Source organism: Eurosta solidaginis, chromosome 4 (genome assembly GCF_040869045.1).
Source record: "Eurosta solidaginis isolate ZX-2024a chromosome 4, ASM4086904v1, whole genome shotgun sequence".
Lineage (NCBI taxonomy): Eukaryota > Metazoa > Arthropoda > Insecta > Diptera > Tephritidae > Eurosta > Eurosta solidaginis.
Genome location: NC_090322.1, coordinates 187,524,850 through 187,550,750, shown reverse-complemented (window position 1 = coordinate 187,550,750; position 25,901 = coordinate 187,524,850). Strand labels below are relative to the sequence as shown.

At 37.5% G+C, this 25,901-nt stretch overlaps 1 protein-coding gene across 4 annotated transcripts in view; it reads left to right on the top strand.

Moving 5' to 3' along the window:
• Positions 1 to 25,901, top strand: part of LOC137250789 (potassium channel subfamily K member 1-like) — a 290,326-nt gene that overhangs the window by 246,573 nt on the left and 17,852 nt on the right. For all 4 annotated transcript variants that reach the window (XM_067784280.1, XM_067784282.1, XM_067784283.1 and 1 more), the window contains 3 exons: positions 10,915 to 11,055; positions 16,613 to 16,822; positions 23,230 to 23,433. In XM_067784280.1, the coding sequence (XP_067640381.1) occupies positions 10,915 to 11,055; positions 16,613 to 16,822; positions 23,230 to 23,433 (555 nt within the window). The remainder of the gene's footprint in view (positions 1 to 10,914; positions 11,056 to 16,612; positions 16,823 to 23,229; positions 23,434 to 25,901) is intronic.

Here is a 25,901-nt window from a genome sequence, read left to right as displayed (position 1 = left end):
ATACCTAGGGCGCCTATAAGTTTTGAAGCCTCAAGCGAAAGTGACTCCGAAGCAGATAATTCAGACAGTGAACAAGAAGGAGATGTCCCACATCGAGTCTCACAAGCCCAACTTAATGACTTGGCCAGAGATTTGAAATTATCGAAATTTGATAGCGTAGTTCTAGGATCTCGTTTGCAGCAATGGGGCAGCCTGGACCCTTCGACAAGTACTTCCAAATTTCGAAATAGACACAAGACTCTCTTCTTTTTTTTGCTAAAAGTGAAAATATTTGCTACTGCAAAGTTTATTTGAAGCACTAAAATTAGAAAATAAAGTGGATGATTGGCCATTGTTTATAGACAGTTCAAAGCATAGTTTAAAAGCAGCATTACTCCATAAAGGAAATTCGTTACCGTCAATACCAGTGGCACATTCTGAGAATACTAAAGATACTTATTTAAGCATATCCAATTTACTTGAGGTCATTCAATATAAACAATTTAATTGGAAAATTTGTGCGGACTTAAAGGTAAGCAGTTTCGGTGGTACAATTTAAAATAAATAGTATATGAAATACATCCCAGGTTGTAGCTATAATTCTCGGACTTCAAGGAGGTTTCACTAAATATTGCTGTTTTCTCTGTCTTTGTGACAGCCGTGCTAGAGAAACCCATTATATTCAGGAAAACTGGCCACCAAGAGCTGAGTACGAACCAGGTGCCTTCAATATCGCAAACCCGACTTTAGTAAGTCCCGAACGAGTTATTTTTCCAGCACTTCACATCAAATTAGGATTAATGAAAAATTTAGTAAAGGCTTTAAATAAGGACGCGCCATCCTTCCAGTACCTAACGAATTTTTTCCCTAAAATAACTCAAGCCAAATTAAAAGAAGGTCGACCGGTCTAGCACAATACCTTACAAAGAGTAAACACGTAGCGGATTTCTCAAATGTTAAAATTTTAGACATTGAACGGAGAGAGAAAACGAGAATGACGCTGGAAAGTATACGCATTCAACAACAACTACAAAACGCGATGAACTTCAAAGAAGATTTTGACAACATAAGTAGCGCCTACTCAGCTTTTATACAGATATGCAAGAGAATGTAAAAAATAAACAAATGTCATTTTAATGTACCTATGTTAATCATGTTGTGCAAAAATTATATTAGTACCTGAAATAAATAATTATTAATGTGAATATTAATGTAAGGAGCTAAATAAGTGTTAAGTGATGTGTCAGTTTTATGTTTATTGTTAGATGGCCTAAAATAATGTTTATAATATTTAATTTTATATACTTAACATTAAACAGATCCCCAAAGAAGAAGACGAAAGGTAACTTCGAAACGCGTCGGGAATAACAAATATACCCTGTTTTAATTTATGGCCACAAATGCAAACCAAATATTTATAAATTGGCCCAAACAACATTATAAAAGAAGGTATATTTGTTGGTCCGCAAATTAGAAAGTTGCTGAAAGGCGAAAATTTTGCGAATCATTTATCATCAGTAGAAGCAGCGGCTTGGGACAGCTTTAAGGAAGTCGTTAGTAGATTTCTTGGAAACAACAAAATCCCAACTATGGAGAGATGGTCAAAGCCTTGTTGAAAAACTACAGTGCTATGAAATGCAACATGTACCTCAAAATGCATTTTTTGCATTCACGTTTGGATAATTTTCCCGCAAACCTAGGTGCTGAAAGTGATGAACAGGGTGAAAGGTTTCACCAAGACCTCATGATTTTTGAAAATCGTTACCAAGGTTTTTGGAATGAAGAAATGATGGGAGATTATTGCTGGACAATAATACGGGAGACAAACCCAGAAAATTATAAACGGGTAGTTAAAAGTACCCACGTCCTTCACTATTGACCACCACGGTAAAATCGCTCAATTTGACTTTTTTAGATGTAGATATGTATGTATTTAATGTTGTTGTCGTTGTTGTTTTTTACTGAATTGCTGATTTATACTCATATTACTCAATTGAATACAGTTTAACGTGCAAACATATGTCTATAATGAAACGTTATAAAAAAATAAAAACGTAGTTTGATTAAAAATTGTCTCTATAAAAAATAGTAGGAAAGACGCTTGCAAGTTAACGGGGCTATAGTCTCAACGGCACGTCTGATTGTTGTACTGGTATGCTTAAAACTTTCGTAATTAAACTACCTACAACATAGGAGGGCTAACTTTTGTTCGTCCATAGAATTTTTCCGATTTTAAAGTGGTTAAATCTGAAAATTTCTAAAAAATTTCTTTTTTTTTCTCAAAATTTCACTTTAGGAAAGGCCTATTTTATTCTTGGAGACTAAAGTTGATCAAAATTTGTTGAGTAGTGTAACCTAAGTTTGTACGGCAGCCATAGTTGTGAAAAATCCCATTTGTAGGGAAGGTGCCACGCCCCTTTTACCAATTCCACATTTTATGGGAGGTGTTAGGACTTAACGTCATATAGCTCCTTACCAATTTTCATTATCCAACCATTACTACATCCAGAGATATGCAGTATGATATATTTAATTTGTATGGGAGATGCCACGCCCTCTTTTTCCTAATTCCACATTTTTTTGGTGGTGTCAGGGATTGACCTCATATAATTCTTTACTGAATTTCAATGTTCTGGCATGTATACCTTCAGAGTTATGCAGTACCAAAGATTCCATTTGTATAGGAGGTGCCACGCCCCTTTTATATATCGAAATTATTTTTAGCCTAAAACCTTGGTGTTGATCGAAGAAACCTATAGCCAAAACTTAGTGATGATTGAAGTGTGGGAAATACGTTTCCCCAGCGAACACACACACACAGAACTTGATTTTTATGTATATAGATGTAAGGAAGGTATCACCAAGACCCCGACATTTCCCGAAAGGATGAGTGATATAGCGAAGCAGTCATTGATTGTGGGGCTATTTGATAGAAGCAGTCCTTCGGACAGATATCCACTGAATGGTGGAAATATGGTGAATTCTAAAGATGTCCGGGAAGAACCAAGTAAGCCCATTCCAAGCTTTGGTTCGGCGTGGTGGTTCAGGGGTTTTCACCGAAGAATTTAAAATCGCAATATCCATCCGTCTATCAAACTCAGCTAGTATCTTCCAAGCAGATATACTAGGTATAGAGAGGGCCTTTATTTTTCTGTTAGAGAATCGGGTAAGCGACTGAAAAATATGCATATATTCGGATAGAGCTAAACGCATTCGATTCACCACATGCGTTCCCTAAGGCCGTCGAAAACTGGAATAGGGCGTAACATAAACGGCAATAAAAAGTGGATGAAGTGACAAAGGCCGGTGCATGGTTAAACACCTCTGAGGCAAACACGGTGCATCAGCCACTTTGTGGCTGACAGTCATCCTTTTCTTCTGAGAGTGCCCAGCCATAGCGAACATGAGGTTTTGAACTGTAGGCATTTTCGTGCCGCCCCACCTTGGGGCGTCGTCGAAATACTCTGTAAAGTGCATAAGAAGGTTTATTGATCTAACCAAATACCTTAGGTTAACACACAGCGAACATTATGAAATGTTCCAAGAGTATGTGAATAAAAATGGCGCCTATAGTGCTACTTGAGTTCGGTCTCTTCGACCAGGCAGCACAGTAATCAGCAAACTATCAATCATTACTTCTATTCTTTTACTCGCAGGGGCATACATATGTGAACTCCATATTTATGCGATCATAAGAACAATGCGAAAAAATGCAGAGCTCAACAAAAAAAATATCTCAAACACAATCGCAATTCACGTAATCAGCGCATATTTCAAATGTCTGATCTCAGCATTTAGTTGTTCAGCGTCAGACGGAGTGAAGTTATACTCGAAAATAAATCGCAAAACAAAAAGATAGAATTTTTTCAAGATAATACTATAAGATAGATAGATGATTGAAATAAATGTACTTCCTTAATTGATTTGTGTTTTTAAAACTTAAATCGTGATCGTGAAATTAATTTGTTGCAACTGCTACATACATAAATATCTATACTACTCACGTTTACATTACAAAAACAAATTTTAAATCACTACAAAACCTTGATTACAATGCTATCCGGTAAGGGATTTCGACGCCGTAATGACTATGAAGATTTGGATGAGTGTTATCAATCATCAGTGGAAAGTTTAACAGATTTAGTCGGTCCATATGTTAAGGAACAAACTGGCCTTAAGCCAGCAGCGACATTTAGAGAAAAGAAAATACATAACACAAACCAACAAAAGCACATTTTATCCATCTCAGATACAGCTTTAAACATACGATTACAACCGAATTCAATTTCACATAGTACAGCCCCCACATCCTGCTTAAGCCTAAACCAACAACCAAAGATGGCACGCGCTACTCCACACAATCAATCAACGTTGAGCCTCCGTAATGGTGTGAGTCTTGGTTCAATCGTATTGATGCCTCCATATGCGGACGCCCTTACATCGTTCTGCTGCCCCGCACAAAGCTGTGATGGTGAGAATGATTATGGTGAATCGCTATGTTTGCGGTACTTGCACTCCCAATTTAACCTTGGCCATGGCCATCATCACTACGCTGAGCATCAAAAATCATTTGCTATTGATATCGTCGCCCAAAAGTGGAATTGTGCGCGTAAACAAAATATTCGTTTATTTTGCTTTGTACTCTTTTATTATGTTTACTTAGCGATTGGTGGTGTTTGTTTGCAAATTGTCGAAACGCCGGTTGAGAGCGAAGCTCGCAGAGCTGTGAGTTCGTTACGCACAAACTTTTTGCAGAAATACCCGCAAATATTGGGTAAATTTTGTTCTTTGCCAATTTTGCAAAAATCATTTTTCTTTGTTGATTATATTATAGTTTTGTTCTTTTTGAAATGACCGCGATCATTGGCCTTTGCCAATTTTTTCTTAGTCCTCTCCATATCCCTATGCCTATCCCCATTCTTATCCATTTCCCTGTCCCTATACCTATACTTATCCCTTTCTCTATTCCTATACCTATCGCTGTCCCTAGCCCTATTATCATTCTTATATCTACTCTTTGTGATATTTGTATCCCTATTCCTATGTCTATCGCTATTCCTATCTCTTTCCCTGTATTTATGCATATTCCTGTAAATTTCCTTATCCCTATCACTATCCCACATCCCTATCCTTATTCCTATCCATATACCTGTTCCAATCCCTCACCCTATATGTACTTATCCCTATCCATGTGTCTATCCCTATTCTTATTTCTATCCCTATTCCAATCCCTAACCCAATACTTATCCCTATCCATGTCTCTATTCCTAACCCTATCCTCACTTTGAATTCAAACAATGAGTCCCCTAATGCAAGTTATGCAAATGTAGCCAAATCAGGAGATAAAAACTGCAATCCATCAATTGTAATCAGCTCAACTAAGGATAATCAAAATCACTCGGCTTTGTTAAATAGTTTTAAAAAAAGTGTATCATTTAAAGATACCAATTTTGCTCCATTAAAAATAGCCCCTGTGTCAAATAACAAAGTTAGAATCGAGTTCGACAACTTAGAGCAACGCGATACAACAATGAATAAGTTATCAAATGTATCTGACATTAGAGCAGAGAATGCAAAAACTAGAAGGCCATTAGTGATTATAAAAGGAATATCGAAAGAAGTGTAAGTAGAGGAACTCGTTCCGATTATCAGAAACCAAAACCCCAATGTAGGCTCAGCCATGATGGAAGACAGCGATATAAAACTGCGCTTTATGAAGCAAAATCGCCGAAACCCTGATTTTATGTTCAATGCTGTCCTTGAAGTAAGTCCCCTAGTCCGTAAAACCATGCTTGTGTCTGAGCGGCTTAACACAGACTATCAGCGTGTTAACGTATCCGACTTTAGTGCCTTTCTGCAATGTTTCCAATGTCTCCAATTTGGACACACCAAGAGTAAATGTACTTCTCAAAGCGCACCCTGCTCCCACTGCGCAAGCAAGGAACACCAATTCGGGAATTGCCCCTTTAAAAAAGATTGCGAAAAGCTAAAGTGTTTCAATTGCTTAGAGCGAAATGAATCATCAAACACAAAAGTCGATGTAAAGCATTCCGCGACCAGCGTTAAATACTGCCCGCAACTTAAAGCAATTCAACAGCGTATTAACGCACGGACCGATTATGGGTGTTAAGCCCTAAAATGCATACAAGTCAATGTAAACCACTGCTATACTGCATACAAAGAGCTACTACAATATTTTACGTCCCACTCTATAGATATAGCATTATGTAGCGAACCGCCAATGTACAAAGATATTACAATTAGCTCCACAAGTGGTATCTTAACTTTTCAATTTCCTGCAGATAACAGAAGAGTCAAAGCTTGCATTTTAGTTAAAAATTCTATAGGTACATCTTTGGGCATGTCACAGTTTTCAACGCCAAATTTAAGTAGCATACGGCTTCATATTGACAATCGCCAGTTATTCGTTGAGAGCGCTTACGTGGAGCCCGTAGTAGACAAATTTAACACAATGACCTCAATCAGCAATTTTCTCGAGAAAACAGCGTCCTCACTGCAGCTACTTGGAGGCGACTTTAACGGATGGCACACCTCATGGGGCTCAAATAATGATAACGAACGTGGTACTTTGTTAGCAAACATGATTTCGTCTAGAAGTATGGCAGTCTGTAACGAGGGTAACGTAGCCACATTCAACGCTATCCCTCATGGCATATCTGCCACGTCAATTGGCTGGCGCGTCGATGTCGAAGCAATGCAAAATTAAGACCACAACGCCATAACATTTAAAATCATAAAAAATTATAAGACTCAAGCATCAACAAGCAATTCGACTTATATGTATAATACTAAATCCGCCCATTGGGAGCAATTTAATGCCACCTTGAAAAGTTGCGTTGAAGAATCAAAAATACTTAACACCAATTTTCAAAACTGCACTTATCACGTAATAGATAACGTTGTAACAAGTCTAACCAATAGTATAAAACTTGCATGCGATAACTCAATGAAGATAAGGCGCGGTTCTAAACCATACAACCCTTGGTAGAACAAAGACCTACAAGCGCTTAAAGAAAAGTGTATAAAACTTCACCACAGACTGAATAGGCTGTCCAAGCAAGGTAGGCCATTAGAAGAAACTGCTAAAATGCACTCCGATGCAAAGCGCGAGTATGCAGCAACACTGAAGGCAGCTTCAATACAACATTTCAGGGATTTTTGCAAAAAGCAGGGTAAAGAAAATGTTTGGTCGGTCACAAATAGAATTATAAAAGATGCACCCGTACAGCGTCCGCCCACGACACTTCACCATGCAGGAAGTACCACAGAGACCAGTATCGAAACAGCAAATGTTCTACTGCAGCACTTCTACCCAGACGATTGTGAAGACATAACCATAAGCCAGCGTGAAATCCGCAGTCAGGTAAAAAATAGCATAAGTACACCAGACGACAAAGACTTCACAGAAGCCGAGGTCGTCGAGGCTATTAATACAATGAACCCTAATAGAGCTCCTGGATTAGATCACCTGACATCGGATATATGCTTGGAGGTAATCAAAGATTATCCTGATTTAATAACTAAACTATACAACGCTTGTTTAAAAATTGGTTACTTTCCGAAGGCATGGAAAGAAGCGTATGTCAAAGTGATACCAAAAACCAATAAAGTGGCTGGAGATGTATCATCATATAGACCAATAGGGCTTTTACCAATATTAGGCAAAGTGTTGGAAAAACTACTCACTAAGCGTTTAAATTTCCACTTAGAAAGCAATAATTTGTGGTCTAATAAGCAATTTGGCTTTAAACAGCAAACGTCGACAACCGACGCGTTATACAACGCAATCCATCATATAAAAGAAAGAAGAAGCAAGAAATACCAGGTGATTTGCGTCTCTCTTGACATCAAAGCCGCTTTTGATAATGCTTGGTGGCCCATACTTTTTAAACAGCTAGAATGCCAACGTACTCCATCAAATATTTATAACTTAATTAAAAGCTATCTAGATAACCGATCGGTTAGATTAGAATATGCTAATGCCACTGCCAAAAGTGTATCCAAGATTCCATATGTGGCCCTACATTTTGGAACATAATTTTACATAGCCTATTTACCATGCCACTACCAAATGGATGCCAAATTCAAGCATTTGCCGATGATGTGCTCCTTACCGTGGCCGCAAAAACACGCGCGGAGCTCGAATGTATAGCTAATGCTGCTTTATGCCAAATACATCAATGGGGAAACGATGTCAAACTACAATTTGGTGATGATAAAACGAAGGCAATAGCGTTTACACAAAAATCAAGAACAGCAAAAATTTACTTAAATGGAACTAACTTGCCGTTCGTAGAGTCTATAAAACTTCTCGGAGTTATAATAGATAACAATTTAAATTTTATCAGCCATGCACGCTATATCATTGGAAAAACGCAACGAATTTTTAATTATATATGCAAATATGTGAGACCTACATGGGGAATTCATGCCGAAAATGTTGCGATAATATACAGACATGTTGTCGAGCCCATGATTACTTACGCATCAAGTGTCTGGGGAGGAGCAACTAACTACTACTGCGTCCGTAAGCTTCTCCGATCTTTTCAAGAAGTTTTGCTATAAGAGCGATACGTGGCTTTCACACTGTGTCCGCAACTTCTCCACTAGCACTAGCTGCGTTCACGCCACTCCATCTTAAAGTTGCAGAAATAAGCAAAGTATACGAGGTCAGAAAACAAGGCGGAAAACTTGGGTTACCAGTAGAAGTTGATTTAGATAGAGATATACATCCCAAAGACTTGCTACACCCAGCCGATCGGCAAACCATTGAATATAGCAAAACCAGTAGACAGATCGAAATTGATAGCTTAATAGCACATCATACCACACAGATCTTTACAGACGGAAGCAAACTAGAAACGGGAGAATGCGGATCGGCCTTTGTTATCATCCATCCAGATGGAACTTCTGAAAAAGAAATATTTAAGCTTCACAATGTATGCAGCGTGTTCCAAGCTGAAGCATACGCAATCGATTCTGCGCTATTCTGGGCTCAAAGGTACTTGGCAACACAAAACCTACACATTTTTAGTGATAGCCAATCATGTCTTGAAGCTATCAAAAATAGAAGCAGTACGACGCCATTAATAGCGTCAATACATAAGTGGTTGTTCTTTCTACGTCAAAAAAACCACATTAATTTCTCTTGAGTAAAAGCTCATACTGGTATCGACGGAAATGAGCAAGCAGATAAAGCAGCCAAGGAAGCGGCAGGTCTGACAACAAGTCCTGTTTATAAAAAGTTTCCAATGAGCTATACTAAAGCAATTAACGCAAGAAGCATGGCGTCGTGAATACACAGATGAATCGACAGGCAGTACCACAAAAATGTTCTTCCAGGCGCCAAAAGAAGCAGAGATATATAGTGAAAGATTTGGAATTTCATTCGAAATGACGCAGTGCTTAACTGGTCACAGTTTCTGCAAAGCCTACTTGAAGCGCTTCCATATTATTGATACAGACTTATGTCCATGCAACGAAGGAGAAGCACAGTCAATTAGTCACTTAATCTACTCGTGTCCCAGGTACCAGAATGCGAGAAGAATTCATGAAACCCTTTGCAAGGAGCTCAACATACAACCATACAACATAATAGATATTTCACGGAATCAAGAATTGATCGAGTCTTTCAAGAAATTTATTAGTAATATATTTAGTACACTAAAAATCTTTAATTCATTGCAATAACAAATATTCATTACTATATGCTAAGTTAAATACCTGAAATTTAAACTCACGTCTGTATCCAGTTGCAGACAGTATTGTTTCATAAAATCATATCACCAACTATACTCACATGCATGTATATATTAAGTTATAATAATTTTAAATTCAAGTTATGTACATGAAAAGATACAAGAAAAGAAATAATACATTTTCTCGAAGCGCGGCTAGCGTGTAGAGACCTAAGGAAAAATAAAAAACCCTATCCTCATTCTTATACCTATTCTTTGTGGTAGAATGTATGCGATATAAAATCTTTCTGTGCGGAGTATTAAAGGCCCTATAGTAGGGTGGGTCAAATTTATTGTTGAAAAGGCACATCCAGTTTCTTAATCTATGGGTCATACTGAGTAATATTGCCGGGACCATAGGTCTGAAATGAATTTCGAGCCTCCCTAATTTTGTTAGAAAATATTTTTTTTTTAGAAATTTTTATTATTATTTTGGGCTATTTAAAAATTGAATTTGCAATATGGAAAAGTAAAATTTTCGTCGCTATAGGGCGCTTTCCTACTATTTTTCGCATTTTATCTCTTCTTTTTGGGGAAAAACGACGAATTTGTTGCAAAATTCGACGAATATTTTACTTTTCCATATTGCAAATTCAATTTTTAAATAGTCCAAAATATTTTCTAACAAAAATAATAATAAAAATTTCTAAAAAAACAAAAATATTTTATAACAAAATTAGGGAGGCTCGAAATTCATTTCAGACCTATGGTCCCATGGACAATATTACTCAGTAGGACCGATAGATTCAGAAACTGGATGTGCATCTGAAGTTTTTTCCCCATACAATTTGACCCGCCCTACCCTATAGTTACCTGTATGTGGTTCACTTTGCACACCAGAAGAAAGCGAACTTCACCAGGCCCCCTTGTGGGAGGCAAAATTACAATCAGTAGTACTGATATTCTAAAAGTACATTCGCCCCAACTATGGTTGTTATGTACGTCTTCTGTCATGTATGTATGTCATCATAAGAAAGCGTACTTTAATATTTGTATTCAATAGGAATCGTTTTGTTTCCCGTGTCCCAAGCTCAACTAACAATCAACTCTACATGTGGAGGGATATATTCAACATATTTGATTTTTTTTTTATTTCTAATACATGACATGCAGAAATTATTGAAAAAATAATTTATTTATTAAACAATTTTTATTTCGTTTCTTTTCACAAATGAAGACGAAGACCTCGAAGAATTTCTCAAAGCAGTTATAACGGCTAATGACCGCGGAATATCACCGTTGCGCAACGCCACAAATGAAATGAACTGGAGCTTTGGACAGGCATTCTTCTTCTCCAGCACAGTGATAACAACAATCGGTGAGTTCCATTTAATCTATAAACATTCATATGTATGTATATGTGAAGGGTGTGGCGAAGCTCCGATTCCGACTGTTTTAGATTTGGAATCCGATTGTAATGAACAAGAGTTATAACGATATAATAATTCAAAAAATTAAATTTTTTCAAAATTTAGATGTCGCCGCTGCGCCGTAATTCCAATCAACTGGTTTTCCTAAAACTGGTACCCTTTATTAGAACCACATATAAAAAAAATTTAAATAAAGTAAGAATAGATTCCGATATCATTCGTATTATTATCTGAGTAAATAAATTACTGTATTTTCAGGATTAGCCACATTGCAAAATTGAAAATCGGAAAGAAAAACCTCGCTGCTTTTACAGGGTGGCGAAATTTTTTTTGTTTAATTTTGAACTCTGTATAAGTAAATGTTCAAGTGTTCCCCTTCAACTTATTTTCTCCATACATCGTGATACGCTTCAATGTATATATATTAGGGTGGGTCGATGTATTAACCGATATCGCGCCATCGCTTTTTCGATAGGATTTGGGCTCAGGAAAAAAGGTTCCACTACGCATACCCAAAAAAAAATAATTTTCGAGCCTGCGAAATTTATTTTTTTTTACTTTTTTAGACTTTGATTTTTAAGATTTTTTTCATGACCTACTAAAAAGTTTTCATTTGATTGTAAAATTTTCATGTATACCCTGCCCGACCCAAAAATGTCCGCTAAAAACGTTGGCGATAACAGTTTTTTTTTTAGCAGACATTTTTGGGTCGGACAGGGTATACATATTGTGACGAATATTACCATCTCTAAGATTATTAAATAAAGGCACAACAACAGAAACATTAAGCAAGCTACATAAACACATTAATCATCATTTACCCACATACATACAAGGCAACGAAGAGATAACTCACATACAGATGTAGTCATCGGTGGAAGTATAACTCACATACACACGCGCATATGGCTATGCGAGAGGCTATAAAAGTGTATCTGTAGTTTATAGCTGGTAGCGTATAGCTGGTAACCAAGTCGACAATTCTAGCAGAAGAAACGCCTAGACATTTGGGCACAGAGTATAAAAGCAGCGAAAGCTGAGTAATACGTAAGCAGTTTGATTTAAGCACGCTATTGGTTGCGAAGTGTAAGTGTTATTGTGAAGTACTTTCAAAGTAGTCTAATAAAGGCCATTTTTGCATTATTGAATATTGGAGTTATTTATTCAACACTCCAATTGATGCAACTAATCTAGTTCAGAGATAATTTAACGAGATACAGACGTGGCTGGACCGATGGAAAATAAAAGTAAACACAAACAAATCTGTACAAGTTTTGTTTTCACTTAGACGGAAAGACTGCCCTTCACTGCAGCTAAATGGTGATATAATTCCCAAACATGACAGTGTCAAATATCTTGGTATACATTTGGACAAACGGCTAACCTGGCTAATGCCATATTCAAGCCAAAAGTAAACAATTAAAGATAAAAACCAACAAACTTTACTGGCTACTAGGCCCGAAATCACCGTTAGATTTTAAAAATAAAATTTTAATATACAAGGCCATACTAAAGCCAGTATGGACCTACGGAGTACAACTGTGGGGTACTTCTAGTAATTCGAACATAGAAATTCTACAAAGATACCAGTCCAAAACTTTAAGATTAATTACTGGTGCACCCTGGTTCCTTACTAATAAAGCCATTCATTCTGATCTAAAAATTCCTTTTATAAAAAATGAAATTAAAAGAATTAGTACAAAATATTTACAGAGAATAAGTAATCATGATAACGGGCTAGCAGTTGCATTACTTGATGAATCTAATGAAATTATTAGACTTAAAAGGCATCATGTATTAGACCTTCCCTTTAGAATTTAATAACTAAATGTAAAACTAAAATATTAAAATGTAACTTAGATGTCTGAATATAAGCATACATTTATGTAAGTTGCATAATTGTAAGCACATATATTATTATTGACCTCAATGGAGTTCAATAATATAAGTCACTTTTCTTAGTCATAAGTTATAGAATTTGCTTGTTATTTTAAAATAGATTGCAAATAAACAAATTATAAAAAAAAAAAAACAAAAAAAAAAATTTATTCAACAGTTTAGCGATACGAATATTAGTAGAAGGTGTAAAAAAGCGAAGTTTCACTAAATTCGTTACAATATGAAAATTTTTTTAGTAGGTCATGAAAAAACCTTAAAAATCAAAGTCGAAAAAAAGTCACAAAAATGAAATTTCTCAGGTTCGAAAATTATTTTTTTGGGTATGCGTAGTGGAACTTTTTTCCTGAGCCCAAATCCTGTCGAAAAATCGATGGCGCGATATCGGTCAACTTTCGTCTTTAACAGCAGAGGCTCTGGATCTAGGGGGTGGGAGAACGTTATGGTCTAGAAGGGTTTCATGTTGTCATACCAAATCGCTCCCGAGATAGGCGTGCTAGTACCTCAATAGTGTTTGTTACCGGAACGTACCTTATCTGCATCCGGCAAAGGACCTTCAACTTCGATAACACTCCCCAGGGCCTTCGGGGCCCTGCGAGCATTTGAGGAAAGTGTGTTCAGCGTCGTCCTCGTCTGCATCGCCGTAATCGCATTTGGAGTCTTCTGTCTTTTTATTATGTGCAGGTAATTTTTGAATCAGAGCAATTGTGTAGTAATTTACCTTGCCAAAGTTTCTGGTGACCCATGCCTCAACATTTGTTATTAACTTCGCTGTCCATCTGCCTAGCTGTTCATTTTCCCAACGTTTTTGCCACATCCTCAACGTTTCTTCCCTGCTTTCTTTGCTAACGGCTTTCATGCGCTCTTGAGCAGTCTGCTTTTTCCCCCATAGCCTTCTGCTTTCCAGCGCTAATAGAACTATGGGGATTAATCCGGCTTGTACTGCTGCTCTCAGAGCTGCTGTTCGATGTATAGCTGTTAGAAGATTGCGCCGAGTCTTCTTACGAGTGTGCTTATTAGTTCGGAGCCGTACAAAAATGTGGATAAGATGATGTCCATCAGCAGGTTCCTTTTGCTTTATGTTGGTCCTACGATGTTTGTTGAGGACAACTCGCTTAGATTTGGTATTACCTCGCTGCGCTATATCTACGTTTGTAAGGACGTCTTAAATTGCACCTAAAATGCATTTTTTGGGCCTAGCGTCATGTTGCCTGGGTGTTAGACCTCCAGCTTATTCTACCGCCCTCTGCGATTCGTGATGTTCGAAGCCTTTTAATAAGTTATCCGGCTGTGTCGAGCATGCATAATAGCTGGTATGGTTGTGGCAAATTCGGGCCCTTGCCCTTTGCCAATTAACAAAATTCCATGTCCCGGGGAGCAATCCGTTGTTGTTGTTGTCACTATGTAAGAGATGTTTAGGGGTTATAAAGAGACATCCCGTGGCAGTTCTGATTGCAGCATTTTGACAGGCCTGCAGCCTTTTCCAGTATGTGTTTTTCAGATCAGCCAAACTGGTGACCCCTAGCTCATGAACGGCCGGTCAATTGCTTTGTACGTAACTAGGAACGTTTCTTTATCTTTTCCCCAAGTATCGCCGGCAAGCGACTTGAGGATTTTGTTGACCTGTGATACAATTTCGGTGGCATGCGCCTTGAAGGTGAGAGTATTATCGGAAGTTATCCCTAACGTCTCTCATCTTTTTGGACAAGGAGGAAGGAGTGAACCTTCTGTGTCTTGGAGTATCGTGCCGTGGTTGATTGTGCCAAAAGCTTTTGCAAAAGCAATGCCTGGTGAGCTGTGACAGTTACCTGTGGTTCGAGTGGGACATCGCCAATTATCGTGTAGAAAGTCGTGCTGTATATTTGCGGTGCAAGCTGATTGTCGTCACTCTGGGGGTTAAAGATGGGTGCACACGCCTTGAATGATTTAGGCTTTGTCGTGTTTGTTGTCCGGCTGCTGCTGGAATACTTGGTGTAAATGAGTTGGTACTTGTGGTTTCGCAGCACGGTGCAACGAGTGCACCGATCGGATGGTTGTCATTGCTAAGCCCGGACCATCTATGAAAGGGGCGTCGGCCAAGGCATGAACTGCATTGGACCGATGTCGCGATCATAAATAATCTTAGCTGGCATACGAAGCACATAGTTTGGGGCACATAGGAGTTGATGACTTTTTCTTACGCGAGTGCGTGTGCCGGAAAAGGAGAGGCGGAATAGGGGTAAAAGTTGGTGCTCGGCATTGCTTCTATCCATACTACGTAGATAGTAGTGATCGGTTGGCCTACTTTGCAGCGTTGCTGCTGGAAAGTGGCGGAGGTACGCTTGAGCATGAACCGCGGACGTCATTAACCGCGAACAGTAGGGAGCCACAAACATTTTGTAGAAATTTTGGGGACGAGGAAAGTTGGGTTCAAGCGTATTTTACACGTTACCCGCTGACAAGAGTAGATCCTTTTCCTACATATGCGGCAGAACCTCATCCTGGGATCGGGGTCAGTTCAATACCCTCCCGGAACCAGAGGGTATGGAGCAGTCCAGCTGCAAGATGCTGCTCCGAGGATGACAATTTGTGAGAGGGACGCAACAGATTAAACGGGGCTACACTGGGGAAAAAAATCCCGAGTCGCTCCGGTTCATAGAACCGACTGCCGAGGGAAGCGGGGTGCAACCCGTCCTTAAGACATGCGTTATTCATATCCAGCATGACCGCTGGGCGCATTTTTGCAATGGTGCCTTTTCGTTTTTCCAGCTTCTTACTGCAAGTTGTAACTCTGCTGAGGTAAATGACGTAGGTTCTTCAATGGTGCTTATGTGGACGTCGCTATTTTCCTACTACCGTGGGTAGGGAAGAGTACTTTTACTATGTTATCCAATTCAGCTGTATTTAGCTTCGGTGTCGGCATCCTGGCCCAATTTTTTATTTTTTTGTAGCAAGCCAATCATCATTTACAGACATACGGAGAGATACTCACAAACACATGTAATCATCAGCCGAAGTAGTACTCACATATACACACGCATATGGCTACAAACAACAAATATACATGTATATGGCTGGTAACCAAGCATGAAGTTCGCGAAATTACTAGACCTTAGGAGAAATAGGTGAACGAGGAAACCGAGGAAGAGTATAAAAGCAGCGCAAGCACGCTATTGGTTGTGAAGTATAAGTGTTATTGTGAAGCACTCTCAAAGTAGCCAATAAATACCATTTTGCATTATTGAATATTGGAGTTATTTATTCAACAGTTTAGCGATTCCAACGTTAGCGATTCCAACGTTAGCAGAAGGTTTGGACGGAATTTCCCTAAATTCGTTACAATATTATAGTGAATCGTGAAAAATAATTTAAGAAGTCCGTTTCCCTAAAATTTAATTACAATTATTTTGTTTCGCAATTGGCTCAAATCGCCGCTCATAAAACAAAATATGTACCCATCAACTGGCGGAACAAGTTTGCAACGTATCAAAAAAAATTTTATTCGCTAAAGCGCCCAATAAAATTTTACACAGACACCCCGAAGTAATAGATTCATAAATATGCAATAAAACTTATACTTTGTACATTTTAAAATTAAAACTGTATTTATTTTGTACTTACTCTTAACAGGATACGGGCGTGTAACGCCACTTAGTCAAACGGGGAAAATATTTTGCATTATTTATGCAGCGATTGGCATACCACTCACTTTAGTATTATTGAGTGCTATGGTGGAGCGGCTATTAGTACCGGCCCGTTGGTTATTGGGTACTTTCAACTCTAAATTGGGTCATCTGTATCAACCTTTCAATATACGTTTGCTGCATCTAAGCGCAATTGGTAAGTAAAGAAGGAGAGATCGTGAAGATTTTTTATACTCAGCGTGCTTTGCACACAAAGTATACTAACTTTGATTGGATAACGGTTGGTTGTACAGGTATAAAGGAATCGAGATAAATATAGACTTCCATATCCGTCCGTCCGTCCGTGAACACGATAACTTGAGTGAATATTGAGATATCTTCACCAAATTTGGTACACGAGCTTATCTGGACCCAGCATAGATTGGTATTAAAAATGAGCGAAATGGGATGATAACCACCCCCACTTTTTATATATATAAAATTTTGGAAAGGACAAATCTAATTATTTAGTAAATAATACACTTAGAATGTTGGAATTTGACATGTGGACTGATATTGAGACTCTTTATAATTTGAAAAAAAAATTTTGAATGGGCGTGGCACCGCCCACTTGTGATAAAATAAATTTTACAAATATTATTAATCATAAATCAAAAATCGTTAAACCTATCGTAACAAAATTCGGCAGAGAGCTTGCTTTTGCTAAAAGGAATGCTACGAAGAGAAATTAACGAAATCGGTAAGGACCACGCCCACTTTTATATAAAATATTTTTAAAAGGGTCGTGGACGAATAAAATAAGCCATATCTTTGCAAAAAAAGAGCTTTATATCAATGGTATTTCATTTCCCAAGAGGATTTATAACAATAAATAGGAAGAACTTCAAAATGGGCGTGTCACCGCTTCTTTTATGACTAAGCAATTTTCTATGTTTCGGGAGCCATAACTCGAGAAAAATTAACAGATTGTAATAAAATTGGGTACACAAAATTTCCCTATAGCAGGAAATATTTCTAGAAAAAATGGGCGAGATCGGTTAAAGACCACGCCCACTTTTATATAAAAGATTTTTAAAAGGATCGTAGACGAAAATAATAAGCTATATCTTAGCGAAAAAGAACTTTCTATCAATAGAATTTTACTTTCTAAATTGAATTATAACAATAAATTGGAAAACACTACAATTTTTGAAAATGGGTGTGGCACCGCCATCACCACATATCGTAATGAAATTGTGTACACATATTTTCCTTATAGCAGAAAATATTTCTAGTAAAAATGGACGGGAAAAGTTAAAGACCACGCCCACTTTTATATAAAACAAGTTTAAAAGGGTCGTAGACTAGAATAATAAGCTATAACTTGGCAAAAAATAGTTTTGAATCAATGATATTTCACTTATCAAGTTTTATTGAAAGAGGAAATGGGGAGACATTTTTCTTTTAAACGGGCGGTGCCACGTGTTATGTAGAAAAGTAATTAATCTGAAATGAAATGTACAATTGAAGCTCACGCTGAGTATATAATGTTCGGTTACACCCAAACTTAGCCTTCCTTACTTGTTTTTTATTTAATTGTTCTAATACTACACACTTTGCGCAATAAAAAGGCAACACCAAGAAATTTATGAATTAATGTTCATTATAAACTGTTAGATAGCATGATATTTAGTGGCTGTTTCTATCCCAACCTTCAATGAACATTTCTACGAATTTCTTAAAGGCGAATCGACAATCCTATGGGTTGGTGGTGTCTATTTCCGATGAGTGTGGTTTTAGTACATTTCTTTCGATGCTTTGGAGAATTGATTAGACAGTTTTTGCTTTGTTATATTGTGAATTCATACAAGTGAAAAATCCATGATTCAATTTCTACAGGTTTGTTCTCCAATGATGACAGAGCTTTGACACTCCCAAATTGAAAAATCTGGACTTGTTGCTTTTATGAAGTAAAGAAAATTGGGAATAATTCCATCCCTTCGGCGAAAATTGTAGTAGAAAAGTACCTTTAGTAGCATATTTGTAGTGATAATAAATTTGAAAAAGCCAACAGGTTTTATTCAAAAATACACTATCTCAAAGTTTGTTTCAAAAACGTCCCTATCTGAGCATAAGTTCAATGCATTTTGTCATACATTCATGTATAAGAGGGAGTTAAGAAAATCATTCTGGGATAAGGCGTTCTTCAATCTAATTCTAGTATAGGGCCTTTTTGTAACAAATCCTGAAATGGGTATTTTTTTTTTTAAATATTTTGAGATGGGTCGATTTTGAACAGGCAGGCGATATGGCGTGATACTCTACTCAGCTGCCGCAATGAACAGACAAAACAAAAAAGAAAAGAAAATGGCTTATTGTCTTAGAAAGATCTAAGATCTAATATTCCGGCCTTGACTTTGACAGAAGAGTTCAGCTTTTGTGCGGTCCTGCCACGCAGGGAGTATTCAATTTTTTATTCTGAAATTTCGGAAAGCCCTTTTCCGTTAAGTATTCATGGAAGTATTCCGGATAAACCGTTAATTTAGAATATTTTATATATTACACACACATTCTAGGGGTATCCGGGTCCACGTTTTGGCCTATATATCGAGACAATAGTCACCAATAGGTATGAAAACTACCCTTTACGAAAGCACTCATCAACAGCTTTCATTTGATATCCATATTGTATAAACTCTGTCTAGGGGTACACGGGCCCACGTTTTGGCCTATATCTCGAGATCCTAGTCACCCAGGGGTATGCAAATTACCCTCTACTAAAGCACTCATCAACAGCTTTCATTTGTTATCCATATTGTATAAAACATTCTATGGGTAACCGGGTCCACGTTTTGGCCTATATCTCGAGACCCTAGCCAGCAATAGATATGAAAACTACCCTTTACTAAAGCACTTATCAACAGCTTTTATTTGTTATCCATATTGAATAAACACATTTTAGGGGTACCCGGGTTCACGTTTTGGCCTCTATCTCGAGACTCTAGTCACCAATAGGTATGAAAACTACCCTTTACTAAAGCACTCATCAACAGCTTTCATTTGTTATACATATTGTATAAACACTTTCTAGGTGTACCCGGGTCCACGTTTTGGCCTCAATCTCGAGACCCTAGTCATCAATAGGTATGAAAACTACCCTTTACTAAAGCACTCATCAACAGCTTTCATTTGATATCCATATTGTATAAACTCTGTCTAGGGGTACACGGGCCCACGTTTTGGCCTATATCTCGAGACCCTAGTAACAAATAGGTATGAAACTTACCCTGTACTAAAGCACTCATAAACAGCTTTTATTTGTTATCCATATTGAATAAACACATTTTAGGGGTACCCGGGTTCACGTTTTGGCCTCTATCTCGAGACTCTAGTCACCAATAGGTATGAAAACTTCCCTTTACTAAAGCACTCATCAGCAGCTTTCATTTGTTATACATATTGTATAAACACTTTCTAGGTGTACCCGGGTCCACGTTTTGGCCTCAATCTCGAGACCCTAGTCATCAATAGGTATGAAAACTACCCTTTACTAAAGCACACATCAACAGCTTTCATTTGATATCCATATTGTATAAACTCTGTCTAGGGGTACACGGGCCCACGTTTTGGCCTATATCTCGAGACCCTAGTAACAAATAGGTATGAAACTTACCCTGTACTAAAGCACTCATAAACAGCTTTTATTTGTTATCCATATTGAATAAACACATTTTAGGGGTACCCGGGTTCACGTTTTGGCCTATATCTCGAGACTCTAATCACCAATAGGTATGAAAACTACCCTTTACTAAAGCACTCATCAACAGCTTTCATTTGTTATCCATATTGTATAAACACATTCTATGGGTACCCGGGTCCACGTTTTGGCCTATATCTCGAGGCCCTAGTCACCAATAGATATGAAAACTACCCTTTACTAAAGCACTCATCAACAGCTTTCATTTGATATCCATATTGTATAAACTCTGTCTAGGGGTACACGGGCCCACTGTTTGTCCTAATCTCGAGACCCTAGTCACCCAGGGGTATGCAAATTACCCTATATTAAAGCACTCATCAACAGCTTTCATTTGTTATCCATATTGTATAAACACTTACTAAGGGTACCCGGGTCCACGTTTTGGCCTCAATCTCGAGACCCTAGTCACCAATAGGTATGAAAACTACCCTGTACTAAAGCACTCATCAACAGCTTTCATTTGTTATCCATATTCTATAAACACATTCTAGGGGTACCCGCGTCTACGTTTTCGCTTATATCTCGAGACCCTAGTTACCCGCGGTACAAAAAATGCCTCGTATCAAAGTACTCATAAACAGCTTCCAATTGATACCCATATTGTACAAACATATCCCAGGATTACCCAGGTCCACGTTTTGATCTCAAGACCCTAGCCAGAACGGCATACAAATTATCCTATGTCTGTCTCCTGGTTCTAAGCTACCCCTCCACTAATTTTCAGCCAAATACATATGTTCATCCGTTCCTTCCTCTCAATCACTCTTTATCTATTAAAAAAGCGCATCAAAATCCGTTGCGTATTTTTAAAGGTTTAAGCATTCAAAGGGACATAGGGACAGAAAAAGCGACTTTGTTTTATACTATGTAGTGATGTACATCCATACATACCTATAAACCTACACCCGAAGTTAAATAACGCAGCGAATGCTGTACATGTACGTATGTATGTGTCGCATCATCCTCACTCAAAAGCAATTAGCGCGCACAGTTCACAGCGAACAACCACACAAACACATTTTTTGGTAAAAATGTTACTTTTGTTTAAACAATTTGGCTGATATAAGAAAGGAATCAAGTATTTTTTTTTTGATGCAGATCGAAGGTAAATATTTCAAAGTTTTAATGAAAAGTAGAATTTTTTAAATCCATCCATCCGTTTATGAGTTATAGCTGTGTAAACAAAAATTTTTTGATTTTTTACTACATTTTGGCAATTTGCCACGCCCCTATAATATATATCTTCAACTTATATTAACTGTACCATCTCACGTAGCTAAGCTTTCAAATGCAAAACACCGTTTTAAAATCGGAGCATTCTGTGTGAAGGTATGTGAATACATGGCATTTAGCGACTTTATTTTATAAGATTTATAGAAGATAGATAGATTTACGATCCTTTTTTGCGGGAAGTACACCAGAGACGGACTAGGACTGAGACCCGGAGTGGGACTGGGACTCGGAATGCGACTGGAGCAAAATAGATACCACCCTCTTGGACTGGCAATAAATGATGAAGAACGATGAGAAGAATTTGAGACAAGAGGGAAAGAGAAGGAGACTGAGAAAGAGATAGAGTGAGATGAAGATAGAGATAGATGAAGCGAAAAAGACGGAGGGTGGAGTGAATAAAAGGATTAAGAAAAAGTGAAGAGGGGGAGGGCAGAGTTAGACGGAAAAAGCTTATTAAAATGTATGCAGATAGACCAAATTTAGGGCAGAACAATGTCTGCCGCGTCTGCTAGTTATATATATAATATTCCAAATATAAACAGATTTCCCAAATTCTTAAATGGAGACGAATGTTCCGAACATACGGAATGAATAAGTTAAAATGCTCAATGAGTACATTTCGTTATGGCATCCCCATTATTTACTTATGACATTTTTACGTGAATCGACTTACTAGTCGAGTTTTTGACGTAGAACGATGACATTTGAACTGGTTTAGGTTCCGTATGTTCAGAGCTTTACGAAAGTTCACGATTCATTGGTGTCCGTACTTTTCATAAAACCTATGTTCAGCCACACTAATAGATCATGGCATAGTTAATAAATTCATCATAAAATTAAAAAAATTGTTCTAAGGAATTATGCAGTTCAGTACTTATCGGGTATTTGTAAACTGATTGCTTCCTATTTCTTCTACTAATATTTTTCGAAAAATCGCAAAGAAACAACACCGTTAACGGATGTCAATTCGATTTGGGAGCAAAATGGCTGCAATTGTCAAAATTTGTCAGCCGAGCAAACCTCTTTTGATTGAATCATGTGAAAAATCTTTCTATTCCTCCATTGCCATACCTACCTCTCAAATAATTGCTGACAGTGAGAAAGGCTGTCGCGAATGGCCAGAGAACGGAAGAAAGGTTTGTTTTTTGCTCGCAGTTAATAAATGAATGTGTCATGAATTGTCCATTCATGTTTCAAACGAATTTTTCTTTTACATGAGTCTAAACAAAATGAGACTACAAATTAATATTGATTTTTAAAATCTAGTTAATAGAGAAAATATGAGCAAACTTTTTAAAATATATGAGTAGCGCATTATACCAGCCGTCTACAAAATGTTAGAAAAACACTATTGAGCATATGATTTAAGTAATCGAACATCGACTCAACAGGTGATCCAGGCTGTTTACTAGTGTGAACGTTTTTTTCAAACATTCGCCACTTGCATGAATTCACAATGTTTTGTTATTTCAATTAAACAAGCATAAAAATATACTGGGTTTCCTTGTGGTATTTTCATCGAAGGTGATTAAACCCCTCTAGGCATGTTTGACAATTTTAGGTACGAGACATTTGCAAACCTGAATAAATTGTCCTATTATATTAAAAAATACTTTGCTTTCCAATTTCAGTTTTCATTGTGATTACCTTATTCTTTGCAATACCTACGGCGGTTTTCGCATACATCGAACCGACTTGGGGTGCTTTGGACGCATTTTATTATTGCTTCATTTCACTGACTACGATTGGACTGGGTGATTATATTCCTGGCGATGGTGTTAGTGTTGACAATCGTTCGATGTATAAAATATTCATAAGCGGTTATTTGATTTGTGGTAAGTATGACAATTATGAATATAACATTTGAAATTCAATTGCACATAGCTTCTAATACTGTTTTCACACAGAAACTTAATGATCTCATTTCACCTTCTAATGAAATCGTAAATTTTTTGCTTTCACACAGAAGTAGTTGCTCGATTAGTATGAAGGATGAAATGTCAAGCGAATTAAATGACAATGCTATATGACAGACAATCATGGCGAAACGATACAAGGTGGCAGCATGGTGACATACCTACAAACAAAAAAAAATTCCATGTACTTGTAAATTCGATGGACAAATGTCAAAATCGTACTGCACCGGTAGTTGATGTATCAAATCAAATAAAAAAGGTTATAAGCAGCTGTTCGATGCGGCCACCTTGTATCGTTCCGCCATGCAGACAATGACATTTACTTTGACAAATGACATTTTTAAGCACTGAACACACCAAAAACTAAGAAGCGGAACGCGTCCAACAGAGTTGCATTTTGCTTTTGACTTCATTAGGCATTCGATTAGCTACTAATGAAATAATTATAGATTCGAATTTTGTAGGGAAGATTGAGCTCAATAAGCGTCTTAATGTAGAAAACTGCCTTTATTATTCAATAAGCCGTCTGTGTGAAAATAGTATAAGGCCTCACATAGGCTGAATGTCACCACAGTGTTCGATTTAAGTTAAATCTTTATAGAATATTCATAATATCAATTTATATGTCATACCACTTGAGATTTAAAAATATATTGTATTAAGTTGTCCGCAACAATTTTTTTTTTTTTTTTTGAATTTAGCAAAACAGATATTTACTGCAAAACGTGATCAATCGAAAAAAATTCAAAGTATGCCCAATATTGACTACAACACTAGTCACAGGGTTAGGTTTAGGGCTAAATACCATATTGTATTAGCAGTTGAAAAAACCTAGTCTCCAAACTACCCCTTACTCCACTCCAAAACTTCACTTCGCAACTAATAGCGTGCTTAAATCAAACTGCTTACTCACTACTCCGCTTGTGCTGCTTTGATGCTCTCTGTTTTGTCGTTCATCCATTTCTCTTAAGGTCTAGTAATTTCGTGAACTTCATGCTACACATGTAGATTTGTAGTTTGTATCCATGTGCGTGTGTATATGTGAGTACCACTTCGGCTGATGACTACATGTGTTTGTGCGTATCTCTCCGTTGCCTTGTGAGCATGTGAGTAAATGATGATTGATTTGTCTACGTACACAGGAGTGGCAGCCTGCCCAATTGCTGGTGCGCATTTATTTAATAACCTTAGGGATGTGAGTATCACTTAGTCATGCTAATATTCGTCACAATATTATTGTTGTTGTTGGGGTAAATATAACAGAGGCCACAAAAACACAAAAAAATTAAACCAGCTCGCCGAAAATCTCAACAACTATTTCGTTTATAGTATAGTGGACATAAACAGAAATATCTAACTCGTTTAATACCAAACGCGTCACTCACACATTCGATCTCCTTTAAAATTTGAGGAAGTTAGTACCACAGAAACTAACGAAATAGCGAAATTTAAACGTAAGATCGGGGGTAGTAACCTTCTATCAGGAGTTATAAAAGACTCAGTGGAATATATGGGTTATTTCTATGCTATCCTATTAAATAAAAGGCTTCAGTCAGGTATAGTGCCTAAGGAATGGAAAATCTCGGCAATAATTCCTATTAAGAAAGTAAAAAAGAACATGATTGCTGAAGAGCTTAGGCCCATTAACATTCTCCCAAAGTTGGAGAAAATTATGGAAACTGTTGTTGAAAATCGCTTAGTTCAACGTTTGGAAACTAACAATATACTTTTAAATGAGCAGTCTGGCTTTAGAGCTAAACACTCATGCGAGACGGCTTTAAAGTTTGTGTGTTTCAGAGTGGAAAGAAGACCTTAACAACAAAATGCATGTATTAGCGGTATTCAGTGACCTAAAAAGGGCATTCGAAACAATTATGTTGGAACATGATGCAATTAACCAGAAAGGTGAAGTCAATATTACAAAATGGAGTCGCATTTGACAATACTCGCCTTCATACATTTAGGTGTTGCTTCTTGACTCATCTGCAGCATTGATTTTTTCAGTATCATAAAAAGATTCAACATTTATGCTTTGTTGAAATATAAAGTAACGTACAGGGAAATATCGCCTGCGGTCTGTATTTTCTTTTGTGGTAGCGTTTTTTCCTTTTCCTGGAAGGAAATGGAAAAGTTTTAGTCAACGGAACTGAGGGGCTGGATCTTCAGATTATCACATTGTCCACAACTGAGGAATATGGAAACACACTGCTGACGTCAGCGAAATGATTGACGATCTGTAGCAATATCATGAAGCTGCGGATGAGTATTTGGGAGGCTTGTAATACGAAAACTCGGGATTGACCAGAAACGCTTCAAGCTTGTAAAATATACATATGAAAATAAAAATTGCTTCCCGCCTGTCATAGCTTATAGCGAGCACTCTGCCG